The sequence below is a fragment of the Lagenorhynchus albirostris genome, chromosome 1 (assembly GCF_949774975.1).
Source record: "Lagenorhynchus albirostris chromosome 1, mLagAlb1.1, whole genome shotgun sequence".
In the NCBI taxonomy this organism is placed as follows: Eukaryota; Metazoa; Chordata; class Mammalia; order Artiodactyla; family Delphinidae; genus Lagenorhynchus; species Lagenorhynchus albirostris.
Window position 1 is genome coordinate 135,648,321 of NC_083095.1, and position 21,188 is coordinate 135,669,508.

A 21,188-nucleotide genomic window follows, 5' to 3' on the forward strand; every position below is an offset into this window, starting at 1 on the left:
GAAGCAATCCACTCGGCTTCCTCCACTGAGGCTTGTATTTTAAGATAGGTCACCTTTATTAAAGTTACTCTGGGAGACAGGAGAAGATGGCGGAGGAGTAGGACGCGGAGATCACCTTCCTCCCCCAAATACATCAGAAATACATCTACACGTGGAACTGCTCCTATAGAACACCCACTGGACGCTGGCAGAAGACCTCAGACCTCCCAAAAGGCAAGAAACTCCCCACGTACCTGGGTAGGGCAAAAGAAAAAAACAGAGACAAAAGAATAGGGACGGAACCTGCACCAGTGGGAGGGAGCTGTGAAGGAGGAAAGGTTGCCACGCACTAGGAAGCCCCTTCGTGGGCGGAGACTGCGGGTGGCAGAGGGGCAAAGCGTCAGAGTCATGGAGGAGAGCACAGCAACAGGGGTGCGGAGCGCAAAGCGGAAAGATTCCCGCACAGAGGATCGGTGCCGACCAGCACTCACCAGCCCAAGAGGCTTGTCTGCTCACCCACCGGGGCGGGTGGGGGCTGGGAACTAAGGCTCTGGCTTCGGAGGTCAGATCCCAGGGAGAGGACTGGGGTTGGCTGCGTGAACACAGCCTGAAGGGGGCTAGTGCGCCACGGCTAGCCGGGAGGGAGTCCGGGAAAAGTCTGGAGCTGCCGAAGAGACAAGAGACTCTTTCTTCCCTCTTTGTTTCCTGGTGCGCGAGGAGAGGGGATTAAGAGTGTTGCTTAAAGGAGCTCCAGAGACGGGCACGAGCCGCGGCTATCAGCATGGACCCAGCATGAGATGCTAAGGCTGCTGCTGCCGCCACCTAGAAGCCTGTGTGCAAGCACAGGTCACTATCCACACCTCCCCTCCCAGGAGCCTGTGCAGCCCACCACTGCCAGGGTCCCGGGATCCAGGGACAACTTCCCCGGGAGAACGCACAGCGCGCCTCAGACTGGTGCAACGTCATGCTGGCCTCTGCTGCCACAGGCTCGCCCGGCATCTGTACCCCTCCCTCCCCACGGCCTGAGTGAGCCAGAGCCCGCAAATTAGCGGCTCCTTTAACCCCGTCCTGTCTGAGCGAAGAACAGATGCCCTCAGGCGACCTACATGCAGAGGCGGGGCCAAATCCAAAGCTGAACCCCAGGAGCTGTGCGAACAAAGAAGAGAAAAGGAAATTTCTCCCAGCAGCCTCAGAAGCAGCGGATTAAAGCTCCACAATCAACTTGATGTACCCTGCATCTGTGGAATACATGAATAGACAACGAATCATCCCAAATTGAGGAGGTGGACTTTGAGAGCAAGATTTATGATTTTTTCCCCTTTTCCTCTTTTTGTGAGTGTGTATGTCTATGCTTCTGTGTGAGATTTTGTCTGTATAGCTTTGCTTTCACCATTTGTCCTAGGGCTCTGTCCGTCCATTTTTTTTTCCACTTAAAATTTTTTTTCTTAATAATTATTTTATATTTTAATAACTTAACTTATCTTTATTTTATTCTTTCTTTTCTTTCTTTCTTTCTTTCTTTCTTTCTTTCTTTCTTTCTTTCTTTCTTTCTTTCTTTCCTTCTTTCTTTCTTTCTTTATTTTCTTTCTTTCTTTCTTTCTTATTTTTTCTCCTTTTTATTCTGAGCCGTGTGGAGGACAGTCTCTTGGTGCTCCAGCCAGGAGTCAGTGCTGTGCCTCTCGGGTCCAGCCAGGAGTCAGTGCTGTGCCTCTGAGGTGGGAGAGCCAACTTCAGGACACTGGTCCACAAGAGACCTCCCAGCTCCATGTAATATCAAACAGTGAAAATCTCCCTGAGATCTCCATGTCAACACCACCACCCAGCTTCACTCAACAACCAAAAGCTACAGTGCTGGACACCCTATGCCAAACAACTAGCAAGACAGGAACACAACCCCTCCCATTAGCAGAGAGGCTGCCTAAAATCATAATAAGGCCACAAACACCCCAAAACACAGCACCAGACGTGGACCTGCCCATCAGAAAGACAAGATCCAGCCTCATACACCAGAAAACAGGCACTAGGCCCCTCCACCAGGAAACCTACACACCCCAATGAACCAACCTTAGCCACTGAAGACAGACACCAAAAACAACGGGAACTACGAACGTGCAGCCTGCGAACAGGAGAACCCAAACACAGTAAGATAAGCAAAATGAAAAGACAGAAAAACACACAGTAGATTAAGGAGCAATGTAAAAACCCACCAGACCTAACAAATGAAGAGGAAATAGGCAATCTACCTGAAAAAGAATTCAGAATAATGATAGTAAAGATGATACAAAATCTTGGAAATAGAATAGACAAAATGCAAGAAACATTTAACAAGGACCTAGAAGAACTAAAGAGGAAACAAGCAATGATGAACAACACAATAAATGAAACTAAAAATACTCTAGAAGGGATCAATAGCACAATAACTGGGGCAGAAGAACGGATAAGTGACCTGGAAGACAAAATAGTGGAAATAACTACTGCAGAGCAGAATAAAGATATAAGAATGAAAAGAACTGAGGACAGCCTCAGAGACCTCTGGGACAACATTAAACGCACCAACATTCGAATTACAGGGATTCCAGAAGAAGAAGAGAAAAAGAAAGGGACTGAGAAAATATTTGAAGAGATTATAGTAGAAAAGTTCCCTAATATGGGAAAGGAAATTGTCAATCAAGTCCAGGAAGCACAGAGAGTCCCATACAGGATAAATCCAAGGAGAAATATGCCAAGACACATATTAATCAAACTGTCAAAAATTAAATACAAAGAAAACATATTAAAAGCAGCAAGGGAAAAACAACAAATAACACACAAGGGAATCCCATTAGGTTAACAGCTCATCTTTCAGCAGAAACTCTGCAAGCCAGAAGGGAGTGGCAGGACATATTTAAAGTGATGAAGGAGAAAAACCTACAACCAAGATTACTCTACCCAGCAAGGATCTCATTCAGATTTGATGGAGAAATTAAAACCTTTACAGACAAGCAAAAGCTGAGAGAGTTCAGCACCACCAAACCAGCTTTACAACAAATGCTAAAGGAACTTCTCTAGGCAAAAAAGACAAGAGAAGGAAAAGGCCTACAATAACAAACCCAAAACAATTAAGAAAATGCAAATAGGAACATACATATTGATAATTACCTTAAATGTAAATGGATTAAATGCTCCCACCAAAGGACACAGACTGGCTGAATGGATACAAAAACAAGACCCGTATATATGCTGTCTACAAGAGACCCACTTCAGACCTAGGGACACATACAGAATGAAAGTGAGGGGATGGAAAAAGATATTCTATGCAAATGGAAATCAGAAGAAAGCTGGAGTAGCAATTCTCATATCAGACAAAATAGACTTTAAAATAAAGACTATTACAAGAGACAAAGAAGGACACTACATAATGATCAAGGGATCGATCCAGGAAGAAGATATAACAATTGTAAATATTTATGCACCCAACATAGGAGCACCTCAATACATAAGGCAAATACTAAAAGCCATAAAAGGGGAAATTGACAGTAACACAATCATAGTAGGGGAATTTAACACCCCGCTTTCACCAATGGACAAGATCATCCAAAATGACAATAATTAAGGAAACACAAGCTTTAAATGATACATTAAACAAGATGGACTTGATTGATATTTATAGATCATTCCATCCAAAAACCACAGAATACACACTTTTCTCAAGTGCTCATGGAATATTCTCCAGGATAGATCATATCTTGGGTCACAAATCTAGCCTTAGCAAATTTAAGAAAATTGAAATCGTATCAAGTATCTTTTCCGAACACAACACTATGAGACTAGATATCAATTACAGGAAGAGATCTGTAAAAAATACAAACACATGGAGGCTAATCAATACACTACTTAATAATGAAGTGATCATTGAAGAAATCAAAGAGGAAATCAAAAAATACCTAGAAACAAATGACAGTGGAGACATGACGACCCAAAACCTATGGGATGCAGCAAAAGCAGTTCTAAGAGGGAAGTCTATAGCAATACAAATCTACCTTAAGAAACAGGAAACATCTCAAATAAACAACTTAACCTTGCACCTAAAGCAATTAGAGAAAGAAGAACAAAAAAACTCCAAAGTTAGCAGAAGGAAAGAAATCATAAAGATTAGATCAGAAATAAATGAAAAAGAAATGAAGGAAACGATAGCAAAGATCAATAAAACTAAAAGCTGGTTCTTTGAGAAGATAAACAAAATTGATAAACCATTAGCCAGACTCATCAAGAGAAAAAGGGAGAAGACTCAAATCAATACATCTAGAAATGAAAAAGGAGAAGTTGCAACTGACACTGCAGAAATACAAAGGATCATGAGAGATTACTACAAGCAACTATATGCCAATAAAATGGACAACCTGGAAGAAATGGACAAATTCTTAGACATGCACAACCTGCGGAGACTAAACCAGGAAGAAATAGAAAATATGAACAGACCAGTGACAAGCACTGAAATTGAAACGGTGATTAAAAATCTTCCAGAAGACAAAGCCCACGACCAGATGGCTTCACAGGCAAATTCTATCAAACACTTAGAGAAGAGCTAACACCTATCCTTCTCAAAGTCTTCCAAAATATAGCAGAGGGAGGAACACTCCCAAACTCATTCTATGAGGCCACCATCACCCTGATATCAAAACCAGATTAAGATGTCACAAAGAAAGAAAACTACAGGCCAATATCACTGATGAACATAGATGCAAAAATCCTCAACAAAATACTAGCAAACAGAATCCAACAGCACATTAAAAGGATCATACACCGTGATCAAGTGGGGTTTATTCCAAGAATGCAAGGATTCTTCAATATATGCAAATCAATCAAAGAGATACACCATATTAACAAACTGAAGGAGAAAAACCATACGATCATCTCAATAGATGCAGAGAAAGCTTTCGACAAAATTCAACACCCATTTATGATAAAAACCCTGCAGAAAGTAGGCATAGAGGGAACTTTCCTCAAGATAATAAAAGCCATATATGACAAACCCACAGCCAACATCGTCCTCAATGGTGAAAAACTGAAACCATTCCCACTAAGATCAGGAACAAGAAAAGGTTGCCCATTCTCATCACTCTTATTCAACATAGTTTTGGAAGTTTTAGCCACAGCAATCAGAGAAGAAAAAGAAATAAAAGGAATCCAAAGAGGAAAAGAAGAAGTAAAGCTGTCACTGTTTGCAGATGATATGATACTATACACAGAGAATCCTAAAGATGCTACCAGAAAACTACCAGATCTAATCAATGAATTTGGTAAAGTAGCAGGATACAAAATTAATGCACAGAAATCTCTGGCATTCTTATCCACTAGTGATGAAAAATCTGAAAGTGAAATCAAGAAAACACTCCCATTTACCATTGCAACAAAAAGAATAAAATATCTAGGAATAAACCTACCTAAGGAGACAAAAGACCTGTATGCAGAAAATTATAAGACACTGATGAAAGACATTAAAGATGATACAAATAGATGGAGAGATATACCATGTTCTTGGATTGGAAGAATCAACATTGTGAAAATGACTCTACTACCCAAAGCAATCTACAGATTCAATGCAATCCCTATCAAACTACCACTGGCATTTTCCACAGAACTAGAACAAAAAATTTCACAATTTGTATGGAAACACAAAAGATCCCGAATAGCCAAAGCAATCTTGAGAATTCAAAATGGAGCTGGAGGAATCAGGCTCCCTGACTTCAGACTATACTACAAAGCTACAGTAATCAAGAAAGTATTGTACTGGCACAAAAACAGAAATATAGATCAATGGAACAGGATAGAAAGCACAGATATAAACCCAGGCACATATGGTCACCTTATCTTTGATAAAGGAGGCAAGAATATACAGTGGAGAAAAGATAGGCTCTTCAATAAGTGGTGCTGGGAAAACTGGACAGGTACCTGTAAAAGAATGAAATTAGAACACTCCCTAACACCATACACAAAAATAAACTCAAAATGGATTAAAGACCTAAATGTAAAGCCAGACACTATCAAAGTCTTAGAGGAAAACATAGGCAGAACACTCTATGACATAAATCACAGCAAGATCCCTTTTGACCCACCTCCTAGAGAAATGGAAATAAAAACAAAAATAAACAAATGGGACCTAATGAAACGTCAAAGCTTTTACACAGCAAAGGAAACCATAAACAAGACCAAAAGACAACCCTCAGAATGGGAGAAAATATTTGCAAGTGAAGCAACTGACAAAGGATTAATCTCCAAAATTTACAAGCAGCTCATGCAGCTCAATAACAAAAAAACAAACAACCCAATCAAAAAATGGGCAGAAGACTTAAATAGACATTTCTCCAAAGAAAATATACAGATTGCCAACAAACACATGAAAGAATGCTGAACATCATTAATCATTAGAGAAATGCAAATCAAAACTATAATGAGATATCATCTCACACTGGTCAGAATGGCCATCATCAAAAAATCTAGAAACAATAAATGCTGGAGAGGGTGTGGAGAAAAGGGAATCCTCTTGCACTGCTGGTGGGAATGTAAATTGATACAGCCACTATGGAGAACAGTATGGAGGTTCCTTAAAAAACTACAAATAGAAGTATCATACGACCCAGCAATCCCACTACTGGGTATATACCCTGAGAAAACCAAAATTCAAAAAGAGTCATGTACCAAAATGTTCATTGCAGCTCTATTTACAATAGCCCAGAGATGGAAACAACCTAAGTGCCCATCATCGGATGAATGGATAAAGAAGATGTGGCACATATATACAATGGAATATTACTCAGCCATAAAAAGAAACGAAATTGAGCTATTTGTAATGAGGTGGATAGACATAGAGTCTGTCATACAGAGTGAAGTAAGTCAGAAAGAAAAAGACAAATACCGTATGCTAACACATATATATGGCATTTAAGAAAAAAAATGTCATGAAGAACCTAGGGGTAAAGCAGGAATAAAGACACAGACCTCCTAGAGAACGGACTTGAGGTTACGGGGAGGAGGAAGGATGAGCTGTGACAGGGCGAGAGAGAGTCATGGGCATATACACACTAACAAACGTAGTAAGGTAGATAGCTAGTGGGAAGCAGCCGCATGGCACAGGGATATTGGCTCAGTGCTTTGTGACAGCCTGGAGGGGTGGGATAGGGAGGGTGGGAGGGAGGGAGACGCAAGAGGGAAGACATATGGGAACATATGTTTATGTATGACTGATTCACTTTGTTATAAAGCAGAAACTAACACACCATTGTAAAGCAATTATACCCCAATAAAGATGTTAAAAGAAAAAAAAAAAAGAGTCATGTACCAAAATGTTCATTGCAGCTCTATTTACAATAGCCAGGACATGGAAGTAACCTAAGTGTCCATCAACAGATGAATGGATAAAGAAGATGTGGCACATATATACAATGGAATATTACTCAGCCATGAAAAGAAACAAAATTGAGTTATTTGTAGTGAGGTGGATGGACCTAGAGTCTGTCATACAGAGTGAAGGAAGTCAGAAAGAGAAAAACAAATACCGTATGCTAACACATATATATGGAATCTAAGAAAAAAAAATGGTCATGAAGAACCTAGGGGTAAGATGGGAATAAAGACACAGACCTACTAGAGAATGGACTTGTGGATATGGGGAGGGGGAAGGGTAAGCTGGGACAAAGTGAGAGAGTGGCATGGACATATATACAGTACCAAACGTAAAATAGATAGCTAGTGGGAAGCAGTCGCATAGCACAGGGAAATCAGCTCGGTGCTTTGTGACCGCCTGGAGTGGTTGGATAGGGAGTGTGGGAGGGAGGGAGACGCAAGAGGGAAGAGATATGGGAACATATGTATATGTATAACTGATTCACTTTGTTATAAAGCAGAAACTAACACACCATTGTAAAGCCATTATACTCCAATAAAGAGGTAAACGGTGACAAAGCGATAAAGAGGCATGGACATATATACACTACCAAACGTAAGGTAGATAGCTAGTGGGAAGCAGCCGCATAGCACAGGGAGATCAGCTCGGTGCTTTGTGACCGCCTGGAGGGGTGGGATAGGGAGGGTGGGAGGGAGGGAGACGCAAGCGGGAAGAGATATGGGAACATATGTATATATATAACTGATTCATTTTGTTGTGAAGCTGAAACTAACATACCATTGTAAAGCAATTATACTCCAATAAAGATGTTAAAAAAAAAAAGAGGTTAAAAAAACTACTCTGATAAACACGTCCCACACAAAGATTCCCAGGACACAAATACTAAGCCATTACATGCTTCTCTGCCTGGATTTTCTGTTGTCTTGGCAATCTCAAAAAATGATGGTCTTATTCTTCACAGTACATCTCAGAGACAGTGTCTATCAAACGGATAGTTTTGATTCACCTTCAATTTCATTCTGAGATGAATTCAAGGTGTTTAAGTATGTTGTATTTTGAAGAAGGACGAGAAGAAACAGCAGACCAAAGAGACCATGTGGTAGAGGATCCACAGAGCACGTGGGCCAGCCGCTTGTCCTGTGCCTCGTCCAGTTCCCCCAGCGCGTGATCAGAGGAGACCACCTGCCCCTCTCCCCCTCACAAGCCTTGCTGAGGTCACATCTCTTGCCTTCTGGAATCTGGGAAAGTAGGAACTGCCCCATCCTTCGGGACCCGATGGGTTGCTCAAACACCTGAGGTGACGTGAACCCGCACTTCTCCCAACAGAGGGAATGTGCTGGGCGGGGTCATCCATACGCCTTCTTGGCTTATCAATCAGCACCTGTTGCCAATTGATGAGGACCTTGGAAACGTTGTGACTCACAGTGTAATATGATGCTATTAAGCTGTTCCAAATATTAAATATTTGGAGTCTTCACATGAAGACTTCACATGAAGGGAAAAATCTTTTTGAACTAAAAGTAAATTATGTTAAAGATCATATAACAAGAAACATACACTCCTAATTCTAACTCCTTCCAACTACCACGTCCATGAATGCATATATGTAATCACACACACACAGACACACACACAGACACACTCACAAACTGATTCTTTAAACATGAACGCAGCAATCCTTCCTTTGGAAGTATAAATAAAATAAATAAAACAGGAATTACCATGTTCAAAGTTATGCCCCAGAGAAATACAGAGAGCTTTTAAAAAAATAGTGAGGGAATTAGAGAATTTCCCATCCCTTGACAAAGCCAACTCAAACATCTATGATTTCTGTAGCAGAGGGAACTATACTCAATATCCTGTGATGAACTATAATGGAAAAGAATATAAAAAAGATGTATACATATGTGTAGCTGAATCACTCTGCTGTATAGCAGAAATTAACACATTATAAATCAACTATACTTCAATTAAAAAAATAAATTTAAAAAACCCAAAACAAAGAATCAAACAAAACAAAAACCATCTATGATTCAGGCCAGGGGATGTGTCTTAATCTGTTTTCTTATTTTCTGTATTCTTGAGGCTCTGGCATCCAGGGCCTCCGTGAATGGGGAGAGGATTTCCCTACAGAATTAGCCAGTTCTTAGAGATACCAAAGGACTCACGCAGGAGCACATCTTTCCTATGCAAACCAACCAACTCAGAGCCCATACTCTGGATCACCTTCTTTATCTGGTTCTTACACCAGCAAGCCATGTTCCTGCCCTAATTACCCCAGGCCCAGGTGACAGACAACGAGAGATGGCCCCTATGCCCCAGAGAGCTGCAGAAATTACTCAAACTGGCCAGTCCTAAGTCTGTTTACCCTGCCTTATCTTTCCCACAGAAACACAATACAGGCTCCTGCCCTTGTTTTCCTCTGTCCCCTTGGCCTCCTGATCAACCCTGGTGCTTCCCCGTGTGTCCCTTCAGGGTGTGCCATGCCTCCTGTTTCTAGGGAACTGTGCGTATAAGAACCTCTTCCCCTAAGATAGCCATGTCCATGTCTGTGTGTCTCACTATGCCTGAGTAAAACAAATCCTGGGTATATTTTAAAGCAGGTAGACAAAACTTTTCTAAAAGGGACAGATATAAATATTTTAGGCTTTATGGGCCATACAAGTCGCAGTCACAACTACTCAACTCTGTCTTTGTAGCATTAAAGCAGCCATAGACAGTGAATAAATAATAAATAAATAAAGCAGACCTAGACAGCCATAGATAGCAAATAAATAAAGTTTTATGGGTTCCAATAAAACTTTATTAAAAAAAACAGGCAGTGGCCAGATTTGGTTCATGAGTCATTGTTGCGGATTTAGAATTTAGAATATGGAGGACTTTATTTTCCATTTTAGGGCACTGTGATTTCAGGAAGAATTCAATTAAAGGATATATGGATCTAATGCAGAAATTACAATTTCTATTTTATTAAAAATACATATGTTTGTTCACAAGGCTCAGTTAATGAAATTATCTTATGATAGACTTCTCCTTTTTTTCCCCTTAAATAATATCTGATAAAAATCAGATAGCAGCAGGTATCAGTATAAGGCCCTGATTCTGGAATCTGTGTGAAAACAGAGAGAAGGATCCTTCTAGCCCCTTTCCTGGGAGGGTGAGATAATGGTTTAGATTGTTTGCCACTCGAAAAGGGCAGGAACTGCCAAGTTGTCAGCTCTCTGGATTTCCACTGCATGAGAGATGTCAGGAGGCGGTCCTGTGTGGTTCTGAAGGAACACACAGTCACAGAAGGCCTGGGGGAAAGACTGAACCAAATGATTAGAAGAGGTGGTTCCACCAGAGTCAGAGCTAAGGGCAGAATGAAGGAGAACTTAAGAACAATACAACAAGATCGACAAGTCGTGACCACACCTCAGCACCCTCTTCCTAACCCACCCAGGAAGCCCACAGGAGCAGAACAGTGGGAATGGGCTGGGTTCCATGGGTGGGGGCTGAGGGGAGGTGTTCTGGCTGTGCCTTTCCTCTCCCCAGCTAGCCCTTGGTGGCTCACTGCCTGAACCATCACCACCACAGCGTGGGCCAGCCCCACCTTGGCCAAAGCCAGCTGGAAGAGCGTCAGGGCAATGCTCATGCTCAGCTGGGGCGGGGCTCCAACCACGATGGGAACAGGTGGGCTGGCCAGGCCTGGAGCCTTCCCTCTTCTCTCCTACACCCCCTGTGAGCTGACAGTTAGAATAGAAGGTGGTAGCCCCTGCAAATGAGCAATTTCTAGAACAGATGAGCTGAGAGGTTCCCTAAGGAATAAAGCCAACAGTGGGGAAGAGAGCCAGTGGAGAACATTTTGAGCCCATATTAAAGCATTCAGAACTCGCCAACTTGAGTGTGCTTCCCCCCATGCTCTCATTCACAGGAAGGCAAACCAGAGCCCATGCCTTTGTCCCTTTCCCCTGATACCATGAGCTAAGATGGCTGGTAACTGCAAGGTGCTGTGTGTTCACAGGGAAAACTTAGGAAACATCTGAGCAGTGCAAACACAGTTACAGAAAGTCCACAAAGTACCCGGGGCTGGAATGCACAGGAGGACATGATTTTAAAGTAAGCCTAGTAGATGGGACTTCCCTGGCAATCCAATGGTTAAGACTTCACCTTCCAATGCAGGGGGTGCTGGTTCAAGCCCTGGTCAGGGAGCTAAGATCTCACATGCCTTGTGGCCAAAAAACCAAAACATAAGACAGAAGCAATATTGTAACAAATTCAATAAAGACTTTTTAAAAAATAAAGTAAGCCTAGTAAATATGTTCAAAGAGGGAGAATATGAGAATGTGAAATAGTAATAATAATGAGAAAGGCTAATTTGGAATGAAATAATGTGAATGCTGATTAACAGAATGGATTCATGTGAAGAATAAATTAGGATGTTAGAAGAGCAAGCGAAGGAAATCTCTTAGAAGATGTGGAATTAAGATGCAAGAAGACAATGGAGGAATGGAATGGTTTTAAAGGAAAATAATTTGGACCCAGAATTCTTATTCCACTAAACAAAAATTTAAGTATGTCATGTAAACTCCTCTAGGTACTGACAGCGTTAGGAGACTGATCATGCAAAAATTCTTTTAGAAAATAGTCTTTGAAAAAGTATTCTTTCAGCAAAAGATAAATGTGAGTAAATAAAGAAGTTGACTGTGGTCTAAACAAGCAACAGAAAGAACCTAAATATGTTTGAGGGCACATGGAGGCAGGAGGGAGAAGATAAAAACAAAGACACATGTCTTTTTCAGGGTAAAATATAGTTGTTGATAAGTTTTAAAAATTAATAGGGAGAAAACCTAAATATAGGTTTTAATAGAACAGGGGTAAGTATAACATAAGGAGAATGTATAACTTTCAAACCAGTTGAAAAATTTAATTAGCCAGAAAAGATAGAGAAGGAGAAAGATACATACAAAAAGCATGGTGAATAAAACACACAACATAAAGCAGCGCAGATACGACAATAATAAAAATAAAGTAAGTGGATTAAATTCACTGCTTAAAAGACAGACTCGTATTGGATAATAAAATAATACCTGATGATAAATTACTTCCAAGAATCACATTTGATATAAAAGGATGAGGAAAGGTTGAAATAACAGCTGAAAAAATGTTATTCCAAATATGAACCAACAGAAAGGCAGAGTAGAGGCTTAACATCAACTAAAACAGATTTAAAGATAAAAACAGGGACTTCCCTGGTGGTCCAGTGGTATGGAATCCGCCTTCCAATGCAGGGGACACGGGTTCAATCCTTGGTCGGGGAACAAGGATCCCACATGCCGTGGGGCAACTAAGCCCGCGCACCACAACTACTGAGCTCATGAGCCTCAATTAGAGCCCGCATGCCTCAAACTACAGAGCCCACGTGCTCTGGAGCCTGCATGCCACAACTAGAGAAGAGAAAACCCCCATGCCACAACTAGAGAGAAGCCTGCTTGCCACAACGAAGAGCCTGCACGTCGCAATGAAAGATCCCGCATGCCTCAATGAAGATCCAGCATGCTGCAACAAAGACTCAATGCAGCCAAAAATTAAAAAAAAAAAAAAGATAAAAACAATTATGTGGGACAAAGAGACACTCTATATATTGGTAACAAAGCATATTAGAGCCAGATGACCTAACAATTATGGATACATATGCACCTACCAATACAGCCCCAAAGCGTAGTGGAAAGGATGAAGCTAAGAGAAGAAACAGGTCACGAGTATTAAACTTTCTAACTCAAGTGTGGCTTTTCTAGACAACAGAGTAAGCATAGAAGAATAATCCAGGATAGAGATTCCAATGTAGCTTGAATAAGAAGGCTGAGCTAAAAGAAACAGACAACATTGACTCACAACAGTTTGGGAGGGTTGACCTAATGCAATAGGAGAAGTGGAATTCATTGTGTAAATATTAAGAGGAATATTAAATTATTTCAGATCCTATGATTATATATTTAGAAAACCCAAGATATTCTCTGAGAACAATTAGTATTAATAAGAGAACTTATGTAATGACTGGATAAAAGATAAATATACAAAAAGTAAGTTGCTTTTCTCTGTGCCTAAACTCTTAACAGAATGTGAATAAATGCAGAGGTATATGCAATGTTCTTGAATGGAAAAACAATATTACGATATGCTAATTATTCCTAAAATAAAATAAAAATCCAATCCAATTCCAATCAGAATTCCAATTTTAAGGTTACTATGGCAGAATAAATATCCAAAAATAGTAAAAAAGTTTTGGAAAAGAACAGCAGTAAAGGAACTTGCCTTTGCAGAAAGTAATACTACATGAAACTACAAGAGTCAAGTGTAACAGGCTGGGTGGGCACACAAACAGACAGAGTCCAGAAACAGAGCCAAATACATTTTGGGGAAGTTAATGTACAGCAAAGTTGGCATTTTAGTTCAGTGGGAAAGGAATGCTTTATTCAATAAATGTGCTAGAATACCTCATTCTCAATCCAGAGAAGCAAAACTAGATCCTTAGCTATTATTCGTAAAAATTTCAAATTGATTATAAGACCTAAGAACAAAATTTAAAAACAAATATGGGAACATATGCTAGTAACTTGGCACTCCAGGAGAACTTCTAAAGTGAAAAAGGACACCCATTAGCCATGAATGTATAGTAATGTAAACATTCTGTAAGGCAGAATACTCTGTGAAGAGTCATAAGGCAAAAAATGCAATGGGATGTATATATAGACATGAGTATACATATATACGTACACAAAATGTTTTTAGTCTTCATTATAAAGAATGCTACAAATTGATAAGAAAAATGCAAACAAATCAATGGAGAAATGGGCAAAGTATGTGAACAAGCATGTCACAGAGGGGGAAATCCAACTTGGCTAACAAGCAAATGACAAGATGAAAGTTAAAATACACTATTTTTTGCCCTTCGGAGTAGAAAAACAATGTAAAACCATCATGAGAACACCCAGTCCTGTCAAGAATGAAGGGAAACACCCAGTTTCACACATGGTGAACAGAAATGTGTTTGGGAACGAAGTCTTGAAGTTATCAAATAAAAAAACACATGTGTTGGCACAGCAAATCCACCTTGGAAATGCCAACCTATAGAAATAACAGCACTAGTACATACAAATTACAGGTATAAAATTTATTTTAGCAGTGCCTATAGTGTCAAAAACCACCACCACCAACAAAATCCAAGAAAAAACAGAATCACGATGAGCAGGCATGGTTTAAAAATGATCATATGCTGTGGAATAAAATATTTAGAGAGAATGTTTGTGATTTATTTTTCAATGAAACAAGCACTCTGCCAAGTGCATTATGTGCAGTCGACTCTGATGCGTTTGCACTTTGAACAAGCAAAGTAAGAAGGAGCAGAGAAGACAGAACAAGCTGGGGCCACTGGTCAGTCTCCCTGAGGTTTGGGAGGTGTGGAGAAGAAAACTCTTATGTTTCTTTTATAGATCTTCGCATTGTTTCCTTTGTTACAATGAGCTTTTCTCATTTCTGTAATTAAGACATGGAAAACGAAGCACATCGGATGGTGAACATCAATCTCGAACAGGTTTGGAGGCTTCTATGCTACTTGAGAAATAATTGCAGGGGGCTTCCCTGGTGGTGCAGTGGTTGAGAATCTGCCTGCTAATGCAGGGGACACGGGTTCGAGCCCTGGTCTGGGAAGATCCCACATGCCGCGGAGCAACTGGGCCCGTGAGCCACAACTACTGAGCCTGCGCATCTGGAGCCTGTGCTCCGCAACAAAAGAGGCCGCGATAGTGAGAGGCCCGCGCGCTGCGATGAAGAGTGGCCCCCGCTTGCCACAACTAGAGAAAGCCCTCGCACAGAAACGGAGACCCAACACAGCCAAAAATAAAAAAATAAAATAAATAAATAAATAAATAAATAAGAAGACCCCAAGATCACTATAAAAAAAAAAAAAGAAAAGAAATAATTGCAGGGAGCAGAGATGCTGGATCTGGAAAAACCAGGACTCCAGGAGGAATGTGGGGTCCCAGAAAAGTGGACACACTCTCCAATTTTTCTGAGGCGGGAACGGAAGCTGTAAAGGAGTATGAGGTGTGGTGCCCAGAGAGCGCCATCTGCCTGCAGCTGGGAGGCGATGACCTCGCCCTTCTGTGTACCCCCACCCCAGCCCCCTCGCAAGCCAGGGCGGGTCCCTCAGCTGGTACCTTGGGCGATGTCGTCCTGCCTGGGCGGGCAGGGCCGTTCGGCCGTGTGCGCAGGTGGGGGGTGCTCTCGCTCGGGCTGCTTGGGGCACCTGCCCTCGTTGAACACAGGTGGCAGGTTGGCTGTGTGCACCTGTCGGAGCTGCTCATAGTCACTCAGAGCGGCCGTCAGGTCCCAGTTTTTGCCTGGAGACGAGAAATGACAAGACATTACAATACTGATGCATGAACAATGGTCACATTTGAGGAAAGAATCATGCAAAGAAGGGTCTCTGTTAGCACGTGTTCACTCATGAACTCCCCACCAGTAGTTCTCATTTTTCTTTTTGTTCTTTTCTGTTTTTGGTTTTTCACTGAATGCTTTTTAGTATACTCACAGAGTTGTGCAACCATCCACACTATACGATCCCAGAACACTTTTCATTACCCTGAAAAGCAACTTCTTTTAAAAATTGAAATATAGTTGATTACAATGCTTCAGGTGTATAGCAAAGAGATTCAGTTATACATACACATACACAGATCTATTCTTTTTCAGATTCTTTTCCATTGTTGGTTATTACAAGATATTGAGTATAGTTCCCTGTGCTATACAGTAGGCCTGTGTAGTTTTAGTTCTCAGCTTTTGAAGGAGTAAAATGGCCTGACGCGTACTCTCTAAGAGTAGAATTTCACACCCACGCCTGAGATCCATCCCTCTGAAGTACGTGATGTACCTATAGTAGTACATCATGTAGTATCTAAGGATGCTAGCCTTAGATTCACACACCCTGCAGAACATTCCACGCCTTTGAAAACTAAGTCATAGAGCTTAATTTCCAAGGGGAACAAAACATTGAGTGCAAAAAAAAAAAAAAAAATGGAAAAGAAGTTCCCAGTGGAAAAAAAAAGGAATGAAAGGAATTCTCATGTTTTCTTTGGGCTTTTGCTCAGTATTTCACCTTTTTCTTGAAGCTTAGCTTGGAGAGGGCAGAGCCTCCAGGGGGCTGTGTGGGAGGCTCGGTGGGAGGCGACCTCAGAGCTCAGGTGCTGAACTGGGTGAGACTCCAGGCGGGACAGCTGTGCCCGTCCCAGGCAGCGCTCAGCAGGGATGGGTGCTGGGGGTTCACAGCATGAGGGGGAGCTCATGGGGGGCTGGACTCAGTGTGGGGGCTCTAATCCCTGACTCTAAGACTTAGTGGACTTCTAATAGAAGGAAGGAGGTGGCACACACCGCATCCGATTCCATTAGGCAACCATGTGCTTCTTAAAGATTTTTTTTTTAATATGGACCACTTTTTAAAGTCTTTATTGAATTTGTTACAGTTTTGCTTCTGTTTTATGTTTTGGTTTTTTGGCCAGGAGGCACGTGGGATCTTAGCTCCCTGACCAGGGATTGAACCCACAGCCCCTGCATTGGAAGGCGAAGTCTTAACCATTGGACCCCAAGGGAAGTCCCAACCATGTGCTTTTTAAAGGCAAAGAATTAAAAGCTTAGCTCTAATTTTAAAGAGCGAATAAAATCTTATCCTCTCCCGATTAACTTCAAATTGCAGTATTCACTATATTGACTAACAGTACAATGAATTATGCGGTGTAGACAACAGAATGAGGCTTTGAACGTCTAAAATAATATCTGAACATCTTCCTCTGGTCTTTCTACTTTTTTCTGCTGCAGACTTGATACTATCAATCAGAATGTTTAAATTCTATCACACGGACATGTACAATTTAATCATATTTTTTTCCTCCACAGTCAGCTAACAAAGACACCACTGAAGCATCTTTGCACATCTCAGTGGGGAAGAAAAGGAAACGAAACCATCCGGGTTATTCAACAAAACCCTAGCAGGGTCTGGGGGCACTTTTGTAAGTGGTGACAGGTGGGGACATGGGTGGAATGCAGCCCCACTACTGTTAGTAGTTGTATTGTGCAACGTGGCGGTGATGAGAAAGTCGTTTTAGGGGAACCAGCTGAAGCAGAAATGCAAGCATGCACTTTCACTCTTACACACGACTAACAATCACAGTGTACACACACTGCCTGTCTAAGTGCTTTCGAGTCTAAGTGCTTGTGTCTATCAAATGGACATCCTCGTTCCAGGGTGCAGTCCAAGAAGGGCAAGACAAGGCCCTGCCTTAGGGACATTATTCCTTAGCAGGGGCAATGACCTGGGTGGGCACCTTGCCCTAAAGTAGGGCCAAGGGTGGCAGGTGCCCCAGGGAGGGCCAAACCTGTGTCCGGGAGGAAAGTCAAGGAGAGGGGAGGTGGAGGAGAGGCACCCGGATTGCGATCCTATCACGAAATGCAAACACGTTAAATATGGGAGTGTTTATTAGCAATGACACCAGCCCCACAAATCCTGGTTGTGAAGGGAAAGAACCTGCATGGAGCACCCAGGTGTAGCCGGGGGTGTCATCGTCCCCGAGCCCCACAAGGAGTAGGCACTGTCTTGGCTCCTCACAAACAGAAAGTGAGGCTTAGAGGATTGCTACACCATAGTGTTTGCATATGAACCCTCCATTCTGGATCTGTCCACCAAGCTGCATCTCCCCTGCAGGGCTGCCATGGACATAAGACCCAGTCCTGAAAGAGCTGTGGCCCCCCAGCTCCTGCTCTCAGGAGCCAGCCCACTGTGCTTCTCCCACCAACTGGAAAGAGCCTGTTCTGCTGTTCCTGTCTGTTCCCAACAGGAGACCCTTTCGGAGCCCCCTGATCCACGTTCCATCACAGGTGATCAGGCCCGAGTATGAAGGCAGGACCACAGCGCTCATGCGTGGCTTCTGTGGACCGGAACTCCAGGGTGGGGGTGTGTTCCCACCGTGTGCCTCTGTTAGAGCATCAGCTGGGGCAACGCCGAGAAGCACGTGTCCAGCCATCAGCAAAGGCCGGTCCGCTCTTCTCTCCCACCCGGGGACCTCTCACTCGCTGATTTTCCCCACTTGCTCTTGCCTACATTGTCTTCTCCCATCACTGCCCTGGACTCCTGTTCACTTTGCTACACACCTGCCCGTATCCTTAACCAGCAAGCATCCTGGTTCTAACCTGGGCCGCACCTCTTAGCAAACGGGGATCCAGTGTCAGGTGAGAGCGAAGATGGAGGAGGGGGTGGCACTGTCCACAAAGCCCAGCTCCCAAACGATCCCCAAATGCTCGATTTCAGATTTTAGAGAACTCCTCAAGGATCCAGGACTCCAGGGTCTGTGCACTTGAGAAGGGTCCAAGAGGCCACTGAGAGGGAAGCAAGCAAGACGGAAGGAAGACAGACACACTCATCAGATGTTTAGGGGGTCAGAGCCTCTCGAGATCTGCTTCCTGCTCTGCCCAGTCCCAAAGACTGCAGCTCCGGACAACCAGGAATGCCAGTGGTGACTGACAGATGTGTGGACAGGGGACACCCAAGGGATGAGCTTGACACTGGAGGGTTGTACAGGTTGTATCTAAAAGCACGAAACCTAGAGGAGAGGGACAGGAGTGGGCCCCTGGTGGCCTGGGAGCAGGATTTGGTGCTCAGAGAGCATACATTTCAAGATCCCCTTTCATCTTCTCCACTGTAAGTCTTGGAGGGTCCCAAAAGGTGTCGCATGGAGGGAGGATGAGGTGGAAGGGCACACAAGCCCACCATGGTGACACCACCACAGTGATGCAACGGGCTGAGGCCGGAAGGAATCCATAGCCAGGTGACTGGGGTGGCCACAGGCTGTGAGCCCTGAAGCCAGCACACTCATTAGAGGGGGGGAGCAGTCCAGCAGAGCAGTAAAGAGCTCAGGCTTTGGGCCTGGACCTACCTCCTGGCTACTTCTGTGACAGTGAATACAGAATACCACCATGTGAAACCTTGGGTTACATTTCTGAACAATTGGGATAATAAAATCCACCTGATGAAAATTCCTAGGAGGAGTAAGTGAGGTGAGGAGACTACATTTGTAAAGTTCTTAGCACACGGAAAGCAATTAGTGTTACAACCATTTATGATAAGTTTTCACTTATGCCTAACTTCTGTCACGTATGGTTGAGATCCAGCTGGTAAGTGACAGAAGTGAGATTCAAATCCAGGTCTGTCTTGATCAAAACCTAAGCTTTTGGGGCTACAGTTCCTTTGAACCTGACCTTGTTTTGGGAGTCACGGCTCCTGGCTGCTGACCACCCTTGAAACCTCCCTCTCCCGTGGCCGCCCATCATGACTCCATAACAGGACTTGCCCTACTTCCCAGATCCCTCCATCCCCACCTTGCCACTGTTTTCACCTGCTGGGTCCTTGCTCTGTTCCCCACAGACTCACCTGTACTATGTGAAATTCTCATTCAGGTGTCACTTGTGCCATCTCCCAAACACCGGCAAGCCACCAGGCTGCTGGGAGGACACCAGAAGGCCTCTCTCCAACATGACATCTTAACAGACCCCTTTACTATGACTCTAAACACTCCATGTCCCCTTTTCTGGCTGCTTTGCCTTTCCCTGTCCTTAAAGCACATGGATTCCCTCCACTTTTCTTCTTGTTTTTCTTTTCTTCTCTTAATTTATAATATATTCTCTTTTGAAGATTAAGTCCATCTCTATGGGAATAATCATAAATCTAGTTACAGTTTGTATCCTAAGCTTCAAGGCCAAATGTTCAAAGATGGCAGATACTAGTCAACTATCCAATCTCTATTCCTGTCTGATTCTATATGCACAGAATCCTAATTTATTTGCAAGAGCAATTTGCACAGTTAGAAATATTCATTTTTCTCCTGCAGCCAACCTGAGGGTTTCCAGTGATGTTCCAACAGTATTTCTCCAAGGAGAGTATTTCTGGTAGGACAGTATCACTGTCTGGAAGACCTCAAGGAGATGGAGACAGTTGCCTGATAAATGTTTCCTTCCGGGTGCTGCCTCAGTTTTTTTATTGTCACATACAGCAGGTGACTGGGGTACCAGCAGGTACAGGTTTTACCCTCTAGCACAGTTTACTGGTGATGTGCTTGTGCTTTAAACTTTTAATTCATTTTATTTTTTATTGTCTTAAGAGGAACATCAAGCAGGGTCTGATCTCAGGTTAAACAGCTTATTTTGTTTTGTCTCTAAAGCTTCACATCCATTAAGGAAAATGATGAAGCAGAGATATATGAGCCCACAGGAAGATGTGAAACAGGAACTGACTAAACTCAGGGAAAAAAGAAAAGAGTTAATTTCAGAGAGGAAGTCCAGTTATAAGGGACCAGACAGAAAACAAGTACAGATAGCATAGTAAGGACCATAAAAATGAAAATTAGTAAAGTGAGCAAAATGAAATAGTAATAAGGAAACAAAGGGTTACAGGGAAATGGTAGATAGAGATTATAGGTGAAGGAAATGCCACGTACACATCACTGGAGCCCAAAGTAAGAAATCTAAAACAATGGAAAAGAAAAAATAATTTAAAAACTATGATTAAAAGAGAAAACTTCTTTTTTTTTTACCATATGGAGGTACTTCATTATTTCCTTATAATCAGGCAATCTCAACAAAATGGTATGCTAATTAAATTTGTAAAATGCTGCGGTAATAAAGTTTCATGAAATTTTAAGACAAGGAAGAGCATTTGTCACATGAAACCACATCACATTGGACAGGCACTGTGGTTCACATTCTGGGTACTTGTGATTCCCTCTTTTGCTGATTCTCAAAA

General features: G+C 42.4%; 1 protein-coding gene across 1 annotated transcript in view; it reads right to left on the reverse strand.

The window, feature by feature from the left end:
* LOC132532105 (OTU domain-containing protein 7A) overlaps positions 1-21,188 on the reverse strand; it is a 383,571-nt gene that overhangs the window by 84,938 nt on the left and 277,445 nt on the right. The window contains exon 5 of the mRNA XM_060170306.1: positions 15,562-15,744. Coding sequence (XP_060026289.1) covers positions 15,562-15,744 — 183 coding nt within the window. The remainder of the gene's footprint in view (positions 1-15,561; positions 15,745-21,188) is intronic.